This window comes from Micromys minutus (genome assembly GCF_963924665.1).
Source record: "Micromys minutus genome assembly, chromosome: 9".
Classification (NCBI taxonomy): domain Eukaryota; kingdom Metazoa; phylum Chordata; class Mammalia; order Rodentia; family Muridae; genus Micromys; species Micromys minutus.
Window position 1 is genome coordinate 57,736,758 of NC_137978.1, and position 13,952 is coordinate 57,750,709.

General features: G+C 39.5%; 1 protein-coding gene across 1 annotated transcript in view; it reads left to right on the forward strand.

Moving 5' to 3' along the window:
• LOC308424364 (uncharacterized protein) overlaps nt 1-13,952 on the forward strand; it is a gene marked incomplete at its 3' end in the record, with an annotated part of 55,977 nt that overhangs the window by 24,946 nt on the left and 17,079 nt on the right. Inside the window, exons 3-4 of the mRNA XM_080921278.1 lie at nt 10,513-10,605; nt 12,142-12,248. Coding sequence (XP_080777404.1) covers nt 10,569-10,605; nt 12,142-12,248 — 144 coding nt within the window. The 5' untranslated portion in view covers nt 10,513-10,568. The remainder of the gene's footprint in view (nt 1-10,512; nt 10,606-12,141; nt 12,249-13,952) is intronic.

Genomic DNA, 13,952 nt, shown 5'->3' on the forward strand with positions numbered 1-13,952 from the left:
TTATTGTATATCCTGACATTGCACGCCATTTCTCTTTTAAGAAAGTACTCTAACATTTGGTCCATCCATTAATTCTCCAATTGATATTCTTACTTGTTTCTTATGGAAAGTTTGTTGCATTTTCTGTAGACCTGTGAATGTCAAATACATATGTTTCCACATCCCCCCCCCCCCCCACTGGGACTGAGTATTTTTTTTTTAGCAAGTTTATTTTAAAAAAACAAAGATAAAAAAACAAATTTTAAGCATTTTTGCATAAAAGTATACAAATACAATTTTATCAGTGCTTGGGTTTTTTTTTTTCCCCCAAAGGTTTGATAATGTGCATTAAGGTCTTACTAGTTACAATGAGCAAAAAGTACATGTAAAACAGGATGTGACATGGTATTAGTCAAACTTTTCTTGGTGTGTAAGGATTGAGCATAAGGTTTTATTTTTTTTCCTTGAACTTCACATAGTCTGTGTATTTTTTCTGGGGTGTTCAGAGCTTTCTGGGGTAGTATCTCATTATCGGTGACTGCATATTATGTCTGTTCTTTTATGAGTGGGTTATCTCACTCAGGATGATATTCTCTAGATGCAACCATTTTTTAAAGAATTTCATTAAGTCATTGTTTCTGATAGCTGAGTAGTACTTCATTGTGTAAATGTACTACAATTTTTGTATCCATTCATCTCCTGAAGGACATCTGGGTTCTTTCCAGCTTCTGGCTATTATAAATAGAGCTGCTATGAACATTGTGGTGCATGTATCTTTGTTGTATATTGGATTGTATCTGGGGTATATGCCCAGAAGTGGAATAGCTGGATCTTCAGGTAGTACTATGTCCAATTTTCTGAGGAATCACCAAACTGATTTCCAGAGTGGTTGTACCAGTTTACAACCCCACCAACAGTGGAGAAGTGTTCTTCTTTCTCCACATCCTCGCCAGAATCTGCTGTCATCTGAATTTTTGATCTTGGCCAATCTGTCTGGTGTGAGGTGAAATCTCAGGGTTGTTTTGGTTTGCATTTTTCTGATGGCTAAAGATGTCGAGCACTTCCTTAGATGCTTCTCAGCCATTCGATATTCCTCAGTTGAGAACTTTTTGTTTAGCTCTGTACCCCATTTTTTAATAGGGTTGTTTGATTCTCTGGTGTCTAGCTTTTTGAGTTCTTTGTATACCGTGGATATTAGGCCTCTATCTGATGTGGGGTTGGTAAAGATCTTTTCCCACTCTGTTGTCTGCCATTTTGTTTTCGTGACAGTGTTCTTAGCCATACAGAAACTTTGCAAAACTCATTAAGTCCCATTTGTCAATCTTTGACCTTAGAGCTTTAGCCATTGGTGTTTTGTTCAGAAAATTTTCTCCTGTGTCTATGAGTTCTAAGGTTTTCCCTACTTTGTCATCTAATAGTTTCAGTGTACCTGGTTTAATGTGGAGATCTTTGATCCACTTGCACTTGAGCTTTGTACAAGGAGATAAGAAAGGGTCTATTTTCATTCTTCTCCATGCTGAGTGCCAGTTGGACCAACACCATTTGTTGAATAGGCTGTCCTTTTACCATTGAATGTTTACAACTCCTTTGTCAAAAACCAAGTGACCATATATGTGAGGACTCATTTCTGGATCTTCTATTCTATTCCATTGATCCACATGCCTATCTATGTACGAGTACCATGCAGTTTTCAGCACAATTGCCTTGTAATATAGCTTGAGGTCAGGGATAGTGATTCCCGCAGATGTTTTCTTGTTGTTGAGGATGGATTTCTCTATTCTAGGTCTTTTGTTATTCCAGATGAAATTGTACATTGCTCTTTCCAACTCTATCAAGAATTGGGTTGGAATTTTAATGGGGATTGCATTGAATCTGTAGCTTGCTTTTGGTAAGACGGCCATTTTTACAATGTTGATCCTTCCAATCCATGAGCATGGGAGATCTTTCCATTTTCTGAGATCTTCCTAGGTTTCCTTCTTTAGAGGTTTAAAGTTCTTATCATACAGGCCCTTTACTTGCTTAGTTAGAGTCCTATCAAGGTATTTCATATTATTTGTGACTATTGTGAAGGGCTTCATTTCCCTATTTTCATCAAGTTTGACACAGGTATCCTGTGTATGGTGACTGGAGGTGCTAACTCAGGAAGAATTGATGTAATAACCAATAGAGAGACATGCCGGCCCTTTTGATGTGGTTCATGTGAAAGATGCCAATGGCAACAGCTTTGTCACTCGGCTGTCCGACATCTTTGTTATTGGCAAGAGCAACAAACCATGGGTCTCTCTTCCCCTAGTAAAAGGAATCGGCCTCACCATTGCTGAAGAGAGAGGAGAGGCTGGCAGTCAAACAGCAGAGGCTGAAATGGTCTCTGGAGAAGTATTTTTCCTCTGGCTAATAGAAGCCTTTCTAGGCAACATGCTAGATTAAACAGCATGGTGAAACAACAACAAAAAAGAAAGAAAGAAATAACAAGGGTACTTGAGAGCCTTTTTGGCAGCCTCCTTGAGGAAGCAAAATTAGCACATAAACACCAAGAGCAGCAGGGAAATTAACCATAAGGACTGGCTTCTCTGATGACCTTCCTCCACTGGAGACAGGATGTGGGCATACAGCCATGGCCTAACAACCATGGAAGTCCTCTACTAAGCACAAAACAGCAGAGTCAACACACACTTTGCTCCTTTTTCATTTTCCAATTCTTGTTAATTTACCCCTGTGTGTTATCTGACCACCAGTAGACTCCCCTATCAGTGCACGGAGCCCCAAATAATTTACCTTAGGTTCCTACTTGTCCCCAAGAGCAGGAATGTCAAGTTCTCAGATCTGGAACCTTCTTCACTGAGGCTTCAGCAGTTCTAGTTTATTTCTCTGATAACCTGAGGGAACTGAATTTCTGAGGAAGGTTTTCTTTCAGACCCAGAAATGTGTGGCAAATTCTCAGATAGTTGCTCCTGATGCCTTGGTTTTATTTCTTTTATAAGTTTTTTTTTTTTTAAATTGGGTATTCTGTGTATTTACATTACAAATGAGATCCCCTTACCCGGTTTTCTTCCCTCTCCCCCCTTCCCTTCTACTTCCTTTTGTGAAGGTCCTCCCTCTTCCAACCAACTTCTCCCACCTTACTTTCATGGTGTTCCCCTATACTAGGAGAACATACGTTTACTGGACCAAAGGCCTCTGCTCCCATTGATGCCAGACAAAGCTATCCTCTGCCACATTTGACCTGGAGCCATGGGTCTCTCCATGTGTGCTCATTGGTTGGTGTTTTAGTTCCTTGGAGCTCTGGTGTGTTTGGTTGGTTGATAATGCTGTTCTTACAATGGGGTTGCAAACCCTTTCAGCTCCTTCAGTCCTTTCTCTAGCTCTTCCAGTTGGATCCCCATGGTTTGTTCATCTGTTTGCTTGTTTCTTCTCGTATTTCTCTAAGTAATTGTACTTGTTTCTCTGTGTTCTCCTGTATTTTTTAAGGGAGTTATTCATGTGCTTCTCAAGGCCCTGTATCCTCAACAATGAGGCATGATTTGAAATCCCAATCTTAAGGTTTTTTTTTTTTTTTTTTGTGTGTGTGTGTGTGTGTTGGGACATACACTACTTGCTGTGGTGGGAGAGCTGGGTTCTGATGCTGCCACGTTGTCTTGGTATTAATTGTTTGGGTTCTTGTGCTTGCCTCTTGCCATCTTGATATCTTTGATGTTAGTTGGTCTTGTTGTTTCTGAATGGAGCTTCCCTCTTCAGTGTGTCTGTGGACCCAAGTGTTCAGAAGGGAGATAGGTCCTGTGTCCTCTATGGGCAGGCTGTGAGTTCCAATGGCAATGGGCTGCCAGTAGCTCTGGATGCAGTTGGAGGCCTGAAAGGTCTAGACCCAAGCAGTACCAAGATAAATGCACCCTTTAAGTTTCTGGCAGTTTCCCTGGAGAGTCAGCAGGGAGAATGTGGTGGTTCACCCACAGGCTCAGGTAGGAGAACACTCTAGAGTCTCCTCTGGGAGCTCAACTCTTGGTGGGCAGGCCGAGAGTCCAGATGGCTGTGGGCCCTTGTTTTAATTTTTATTGCCATTATTATTAGTTTAAAATCTTCTTCCCCAGAGGAAGTTATTGCCACATACAATAAAGCTTGTCATGAAAGAGAGTGTGATTGTATCCATAACTGCCTCCCTGCAGTCCTCTTGGCCTTGGTTTAGGATCCCTTCTTACACACAGATATGCTGTCCGAGATGGCTGTTCTTTCAGGCCTCATTGTCAATAAAGGGTAAGAACCTGCTTGACAGGTCAACATAAGATAAGCATCCTCAACTAAATAGTAGACCTTCTAAGGTAGTGCCAAAGGAAATAACACTGACGCTCACTGGGCTATCAGAAATTTTTAAAATATGTTGGAAATGTAGGATCAAATTAGCCAAAGAGAAGATGTCTCAACCTTCCTGATCTAATTGAGTACCCGGCAGCATGGTTACAGACCCCTTATGCTGGATGAAGCAATGGAGTAAACTATTGAGGAAGAGCCGTTCACAGAGATCCCTACTTGAGAGCATTTTAGATGCTGGGAGTGGGTATAAAGGTTTTTACAGTTCCTGCAATAACCCAGTCTGCTTTTGCCACTTTCCTGTGTCCCAGAGTCTGTGCCTTTGATACTGAGTTTTCTTAAATCACCATCAAGGTCAAGGTCACAAACACCAAATACATAACTCAAATGTAGTTTTAAAACTCTGTGGTGGTATAGCCTTTTCACCAAAGAATTTGGGAAGTTATTCAGGAGAAAATAAAAGTCATTTTCTTGGGGAACCAAAGACTGGCATTAAGGTGACCTGAGTCAAAAGAGTTTGTCACGGAAACATTTTTGTAAAAGACTGAAGATGTAACTTTGCCCAGATTGTGAGACCCCCAGTGAGATCACCAGGAACCACAACTTTAATCCAAGCACAGGAAAGTCTTTATTCAAGCTTGTGGTCAGGCTATAAACCTCCCTGATGAAAAGAGATAGGAGAGCTGCACCAAAGTCTAGGTTAATTCGTTTTATAAATCAGAAAACAAACAAACATATAAAACACAAGTGCGAATTTCCACAGTTGACATTACATCATTGGGTTAGAAGGTAAACATATGTTGGCCTGTAAACTCATTGGTTTATAGCACCTAGTTTAATCACAAGGAGGGACCACACATCCAGAAGCAGCATCCTGACCTGGGAATTGCTCATGGTTTCCTGAGTCCATCCTATTATTTTTGTCTTGACATGACTGTTATGTCTAGTTTCCACCTGCCAGGAATTTTATGGGTTTTACAGGAATCAAGAGAATAAAGCTGGCCAAATTTCCTAGGGTTCTTCATTTCCTCTTTTTTTTTTTTTTTTTTTTTGTACAAGCTCAAATCTTGGAGTTACACTCAGGTGTCTCTGGTAAGTAACTCATATTCTTCATTCCAGTTCTCAGGGTCTCATATTGTTGGTACAGGCAATCAGCTATACTGCTTTATTTTTTATTTATTATGGCTGGAAGGCCCATTCCATTCAATTAACCAGAAAGTACTAAGAAATGTGTGTTTTTAGCAACAACAGTATGAATGCAACATCCACACCTAGGTAAATAAACTTTAAAAAAATATATTTTTTAAACTTTATTTAGTGAATATGATGAGCATTGTGAATTATAATTCTTGCTCTTCACCGATGTCGTTTGGTTTCACAGTCAACTGCAAGGTTGAACATGTTGCAAAGTTTCTTCCATGAAGGTTAGTGAAGAGTCCTGTAGATCAGAGGTGTGGAAGCTGCCATGATGATACTTTCTTTTCTCCATCACATGAGGATTAGTGAGTGGAGCGTCCAGAGGACTGGTTTGCCAACACAGAGGATCACTACTGGCTCTAGAACCTTGTGACACCTGTGGCCTATGGAGACCCCTAAGATTGTCTCTTTCCTGTGTGCCTCTATGTTTCACTGCCTTCAGGGCTCTGATTCTTGGTGCTTATGAAACACAGAGCCTCCTTCATTTGGACGTCTGCTAACCACAGTCTCAGCTACATACTGCCCTTTTCTCTCTATTATTCCATTGTTCCTTGCTATCCGTTCAAACTCAGCCTCTTTTACATAAACAAACACATTTGTAGTTGAACAGCCTGGGATTTTTCCTCACAGTTTTGGCCAAATAGAACTTAGTTCTTGATTTCAAAGACTAATTCTTTGAAATTCTAATACTGATCTTTATGTACACTATAAATATCATTATTAGTATTTAATGTGCATGAAAGACTATGCTTGATGTTTACTGGTTAGGTGATATCATCTTGAAGGTCTCTGCATAGTCTGGCAGAGTCACAACTCATGAGACAAAACAGAAATTTAATAAAATAACACTGGCTAATTCTTTCATCTCTGGTGGGGTGTGTGTTGTTGGTTACCCTGAATAGCAAGTTGCAGCACTCTTGGAAAACGTGTATTAGTGTAAGTGTTACAGCTCCTCAGTAAAATGTCTCCTGGCAATCAGAAGCTAAGATCTGTCCCAAAGCCCCATGGCATAGCTTACCACACATAAGAGGTTTACTGGGAAAATCACAGGAGGAAGGCTACCATTACTCAGGTTAGAAACAGACAATTGGTTGGAAGGCAGACTTCATATAGGATTTCTTTATGGGTTAGGATTTTCAAGGATAGTAATATCTCATGTTAGAGACTGGAAGGGTATTAGGTTCTGAGCTTGGATAAGCTCAGGGATTTCTGAGTTATAAAAATGAGGAAGTAAGCTTTAAATTTTTATCCTATAGACTCAGTAGCCAATTTTGGATTTAATACCATGCTAGGGAGTTTTTTAAGGTAGAGCAGGTTGAGACTTGAAGACTGTGGTCACACACCTAAGGCTTATGTGCCCTGCCAGTCTCCTGCCAGATTCCTGAACTGAAACAATATTTCATATTCCTTGAATAAAATAATGTTTCCTATGTTCACATAAGCTTAAAAATGTTCAACATGCTAATGATGTATTCACAGATCCATAGGGCTTAGCTATTGAAAGGGAATTAGATTCAAGGCAGAATGAAAGAAAATTAAATTCGAGGCCTGATAATCCTGTTGCTGGTTTTTGGTATTCTCTTCATAGTGTATTTCAGTCCTTAATAATTAAGACCGTCCACTATCTGGCAGTCTTTACAATGCTGAATTCGCTCTTTCAGGAGAAATAATGTTTCCTATTGTCTGAATATGATTTGTCTAGGCTATCTCTTATACAAGGGAATGGAATGCAGGAGTGAACAGACAGAGAGGAGTATATTGTCAGTTGTTAGCTAGGAAATTTAGGGCTTAACTATTTAACTGCCTCCTCCTGAAACCTGGACGCCATCGATTGTGGAGCTCTGGAATTCACAGTCATTAGTGAAGATATAACTTATCTTGTATAAACACCGCAGTGCCTGGGACTGTGGAACCCCGGAGTGTAATTAGTTCTTGTGTAAATACCAGGTCCTTGAGAAGAGCCCATGCTCCCACATAGGGGCAATGGAGCAAAGAGGTGATTGTGTGGAGTCAGGGCTCCTGATTCCCTGACTGCAGTGAGTATTGGGGGAGCTTCTCTTCCAAGCCCCCTCTTGACCCTCTCCATATAAAAATCCCCAACTTTTGAGTCTAGGGTTCATTACCTCTGTCTCCTTCGTGAGATACGTATCAGCCTGGAGCTCTATCATTAAACCTCGTGGTTTTGCTGCAAGAGGGTCCCTCATGTTTCATTGGGTTACCCTGTGTCCCGAGACTGGAGTGGGGGTCCCCGAAAGGGGGTCTTACACTATTAAACTTCCTTTACAGGCATTCTGTACTGCAAATGGTATTTAAACACGTATCTACTTTGAGTAGTGGGTGTGGAAATTTATACATTCATTTTATGCCATGAACCAACAAGAAACTATTTAGAATCATGATCTGTCTCTTTCCTCATGATCTCCCATTGGGAATCCTTGAGGAAGCATCTGACAACTGCAACTTAAATCTCCCTTTGAAGGTCTCTTTGTAGTTTCAGCCCAGTAATAGCCCAAGTTTACCCACGTCCTAGAGATACTAATTGCATCCTAGGGACACCAACTGCTGGGAACAGCTGGAACTTCCCTTTTTCTCCAGGCCAGGGTTAGACAGTGTGTAGCTCACAGGGCCCAGAGTTCTTTCTCTGTTTTTCAGTACTAAGAGTGGCTGGTGGGTGTGTAAGAATCTGAGAATTCCTAAATCCAGAGCCTCCTTGTTAGGCCCAAAGGCCTTGGAAACAGCTTCAGCTTCCCCACATCTCAGACTATGCTTTCTGACTCAGGAGTGCTCTCTGAATGTTTAAGCTTTTCCCTACAACCCTGAAGTAGCCCTGGCTGCAGCTTGGGAAAAGAGCAGTGAAACACTCCATATTCTGTCTTCTCTAGAGACCATGCCCAGAAACAGAGTTGGAGGAGTGGAAGCCAGCAACAGAGTTGGAGGAGTGGAAGCCAGCAACAGAGTTGGAGGAGTGGTTCCTCCTGGGGAAGGGAGGGGCACATCTGCCTGATCAGATGAGTTTAAGAAAAATCAAAACAATAAAAGAAACAAGGAAGCCGAGAAACAAGCAAAAATTCAAGCCAACAAAAAATAGCTATGAAGATTTGGAAATCTAATTAATCAGAATGTCCGGAAATAGGTGGGCTTAGGAGAATTACCTAACAGGAAGCTGCTGGATAATGGGAGGGTCCAGAAGGAGATTTTCATAGGAAGAGACCTAAGTGACAGGAAGTTGCACCATTCCCTGTTTTTCCACGCCTCTGTTCAGTCTCGTGGTCAGGAAGTCATAGTGGGAGATGAATCCTCTGTATCTGAGGTAACTTCAAATTTCCTTAACCTGCAGTTTCTGCACAGGCCTCCTAGGACATTCAGCAGTTGGTCCTGTCACCTGCCAGGTCAGAGGACCTGCTGGGCTGGGAAAGGGGCAGAAGCAGAGCAGAGCTGGGGGGCAGTGGTGCATTTCCTGCTGCCACTCTCACAGTTCTGTTTTGGATATTGTAGCGTTGTTGGGAAGTATGAGGTCCTATGAATTGTGTTTATGGTGATGTATTGTAGCATTGTCGGGAAGTATAAGGTCCTGTAAATTGTGTTTATGGTGATGTTTTCATTAATTTATGGTTTCCAGAATATTTTGCTAAAATAACCTCATAGATTCTTTCCATATCTGTCGTTTGTGCACCAGGGTTCTCTTTGTAAACTTTAACAAAGCTCTTCACAGTCAAATTCATTCAAATTAAATCCCGTTTCTGTTTGCCATTTTATTTTCCTTCCTCCAGGGGACTGAACAGGCACCCTGAGAGAGCTTTGTATATGTGTAATATGAGGGACCACGGCAGATTTGATTGTATCAGAAAATATTCGTTGTAAAGCACCATCACATGGCTGTAAATATTAACATTAATTCAGTCTAGTTATAGTCTTCATTAATTTTACACTGAGGTATATGCAGGCTCCATTTTAAATACAGTGTTTGGAATAGTGTCTTCATAGGCTTAGTTATTAATGTTACGCTTTAGCTTTGAATGAAACATGAAGACAGGATTGCAGGCAGGTAGAGCTGAGGAAAATATATATGGTTGGTTCTGTTAACCCTGAGTGTTGCCAGATTAAAACCAATTCCAGTATATTGGCAAGCTGTATTCAATATATCCTGACCAAGAGATTTACTTTGATCACATGCTACAGGCTACAGCATAGCCCAGTGTAGTGTCTAATGGAGCTTTATTATTTTCCTAAGACTTGCAACCTGCTACATTGTAAGAAGATACCTGGTTATTGGACTGATGGTGAGACTAATTTTTGACAAATCAGTCTGAGGGTGAGAGCAGAGGTATCTGGTTACTGAACCAGGCCTAGTGACTGGGGTTGGGGGGATGAAGTATAGAATGACTGGCAAGGAGAAAATCTGGAGCTAAGAAAGTGCCTAGCAATCCTTGTCTTCATTGATATGTTAATAGGCACCACAGTTAGCAATTTCTTCCTAATTTCCATGAATTCTTCCAAGGGTCAGGTCAGCCTGCTGTGAGAGAAGGACATCTGGCCAAGATATTTTTATAAGTAGCAAACTTACCCCAGATTAAGACATAATTAGATAGCATCTTTTGAATAATTATGATTTCTCAATTACATGAAACGTGGCTCCTTGGCTCATGGAAAGCTCTATTCCCATGCACATTCATGGACTGTTGAGTTCTGCACTGTGGACTTCTTGCAGGTGTTCGAATGCTTAGATCCTGCACTAAGAACTTTTTTTCCAGAGACCTGTTGTTGGACAAGTTCAATAGACTGTATTTTATGGGTCGCAATAATTTTCTTGCAGTTTTCCTTCCTCCTCATCAGTGTTGCTTGTAAAAGGACTCTGTTTACTGTGTGACTGACTCTCACATCTCATAGGATGAACTGAAATCCTCAGAGAAAAGACATTTTCATGACATCTTCTTTTTCTTTCATGTTTATCTTTTTGCCAGCTGTTGGTGTCTTTCATTTTTGTTGCGTGGAAAGTTCCATTTTTTTTTCTGAATAAGATTTTTCCATTTTCAGGATTCTGTATGCTATATCAAATGTGCATAGCTGTAAGTCAATTCTAAAGGCCCTGGATGATAAAGGCCAAGGAGACTTTAACAAAGAATCCAGGTATGTTAAAGGGATTGAGCAGGGCCTGGGGTAGGGCTCCCCTCTCTGTAGAAGGAGGACTTGTATTTGTGTTTGTCAGATTCTAGTTCCTTAATGATTCTGGAAACTTTCACTGAGAATATTGTTAGATGTGATGATATGGATTTCCTCTGGTAGGCAGTGCAAACAGCAGTCAGTGATGTCAACATTTGATTGGTTTTGAGACTCTGAAATAACTGTTGCCCCTAGAAAACTCCTAAGTTTATTTTACCCAGACTGAAAACAGCATCAGGCAATGGGTGTGACAAGGACCATTTACACATGAAGCAAATGTCAGTACTGGATTTCCTCCTTGGGACTGTGACCTTCCTCACTGGATTTTAGCCAGATTCCCAGTGCAGTCTCATCTTTTATTTCCTGTTGACCTGACCTCAGCTTGAACCAGAAAACCTTCTGTTTCCCACAGATTGTATTGCACATTTTCACCAGTTAAATTTGTTACCTAAGTAGGTTTATGTCTAAAAACTATGTCTTAATGAATTAATATATTCAAATGTACATACACTGTCAATACTAGTTTTCTGAATTTAACTATATGATTGCCAGTTATTTTCTCTCTGGGCCTGAAATATGATTCCATGATCCCCTGATTTTAACTTATGGAAAAATATTTATTACTACTGCAGGCCATTATAATATTGCCTATTTTGAGGCTCAAGGATAGGACAAGTGGAAAGAGTTGTGCATTGTTACAGCACTTAGATATGACAATAGCCAGATTCATGTGGGAGTAGTTGCAGCCAGTGTCTGAAATCTTTTCCCAGGGAATGTTAGGCTAGGATGCTATGGTCTTCTCCTATTCAAGAGTCCCAGTGTCTGAACACTACACATTACTATTTGAGTTTATCTACTTCAAAAGGATTGTGATGAAACAAATGGTAGTTAACATGGTCTGGAAGGCTCAAAAAATACAGAAATGTGTTTCTTTAGAATCAGGTGTGTATTTGAGATAATGTGAGTTCCAACTTTTAAAGTAGAGGCCATTGTGTTCATGGTCAGTTCATCATGGAAGCTTATAATACCATGGGATATTCTTGCATTTTACAATGAGCTTTTGTTCAGACTTCATGAAAGAGATATACTTTTCACATTTTATGCATAAATCATTCAGTGATACACATTGATGTATTTCATGATGTTGATACTTTATTCCAGTGCCTACTGCTATAGTAGGAAATTATGATCATTCATGGTAGCCACTAGTTATTGTACTTGTCTCTAGACCCAGGGAAATAAGTTTAAAGTAATAACCCTGAGTAATTATGTTTTACAGAAGGTAATCACGTGGTCTGTTTAAGTTCTTGGTGCCTGCTGATAGATTATACCCATATTCCCTACTACACTAAATATTTGATTACATGCTCCTGTATCTATAGAAATGTTCACAAGGTTCATCATTATTTGTTTTTAGTGTCCTTTTATGTGATTTAGCATAATCCATAATAAAGTTTCATTAATTTAATCTTTGTACTGTTCAAACCCTGTTTTGAAATTTAGAATACAAAAAAAAAAAAAAAAAAAAAAAAATTAGAAGACTTCCAATATTTGAAGGTGGGAGAAGAACATCAAAAAGAATGAGTGTGTCTCTCGTAAAATCTCTACAGGTCAGTGTGCTGTTCATTTTCTTTAAAACTCCCTCTTTTATTCAAACCATTCAATAGTTTTATTATCTATAATTGCTAAAATTACCTCAAGGGCTAATTTTCCTTTTTAAAAGATTTATTTATTATATGTAAGTACACTGTAACTGTTGAGACACATCAGAAGAGGGCATCAGGTCTCATTACAGATGGTTGAGAGCTCCCATGTGGTTGCTGTTATTGAACTCAGGACCTCTGGAAAAGGGGTCAGGGTTCTAAACCACTGAACCATCTCTCCAGCTTCCTAAAGGGCTTATTTTCTATGATCTTCATTTTCTTCTGATATGATGATAATGTAAGGTTTAGGTCTCTCACATATATAACACCATTAAATTTTTCCTGGACTTTCTACTGTGTGGACATACCACTTTCAAGGAATGAAGGCCTGCAGGTCTCAGAGAATCTGTTGGAAATGATGCTCAAAATATATATGGATGGTAATTGCTTTTTTTGTCTTTAGGTTTTATTTTTTTATTAAATTATTTATTTTGTAAAAGTTTATTATAACTAACAACATTTATTACATAATAATATATGAGGAAATCACATTTTTTTCCATTTTTTCTAAGAAGGTCTGAGGTTTCCACATTTTGGCATTCCTATTGTTTGAGCTTCATAAGGTTTGTGAGTTGTTTCTGGGTGTTCATAGTTTTCTGGGGCTAGAGTCCAATTATGACTGACTGCATATTATATCTCCCCTTTTCTGACTGGGTTACCTCACTCAGGATGATATTCTCTTGTTCCATCCAGTTGCCTATGAATTTAGTAAAGTCACTGTGTCTAATAGCTGAGTAGTCTTCAATTGTATAAATGTATCACACTTTCTGTATTCATGTCTCTGTTGAATGACATCTAGATTCTTTTCAGCTTCTGCCTATTATAAATAAGGCTACTATGAACATGGTGGATCATATGTCCTTAACTGTATATGTTGGAGAATGTTGTGGTTGTTCCTGGGTCTTCGGGTAAGACTATGTCCAATTTTCTGAGGAACTCCAAAGTAATTTCCAGAGTGGTTGTACCAGCTTACAACCCCACCAACAGTGGAGGAATGTTCCTCTTTCTCTGCATCCTTGCCAGTATCTGCTGATGTCTGAGTTTTTGATATTAACTATTTTGAGTGGTGTGAGGTGGAATTTCAGGGTTGTTTGATCTGCATTTCCCTGGTTTCTAGGGATATTTAGCATTTCTTTAGCTGCTCTTTGGCCATTTGGTTTTCCCATGTTGAGAATTCTTTGTTTATCTCTGTATAGCATTTGTGATAGGATTATTTAATTCTCTGGTGTCTCAACACTTGAGTTTTTTGTATATATTGGATATTAGACCTCTATCAGATGTGGGATAGGTAAAGATTTTTTTCCCAGTCTGTTGGCTGCCATTTTTATTTCTTGACAGTATCCTTAGCCTTATAAAAACTTTGCAATCTCATGAGGTCCTATTTAGCTATTCTGGATCTTAGAGCATAAGCCATTAGTGTTCTGGTAAGGGATTGTGTTTTCCAAATAAGTTTGTTTGTTTTTAAGAATAGATTTTACTTTCCTAGGTTTTTTGTTTTCCAGATGAATTTACAAATTTCTCTTTCCACATCTATGAAGAATTGAGTTGGAATTTCAATGGGGATTGCATTGAATCTGTAGACTGTTTTTGGTAAAATGACCATTTTTACAA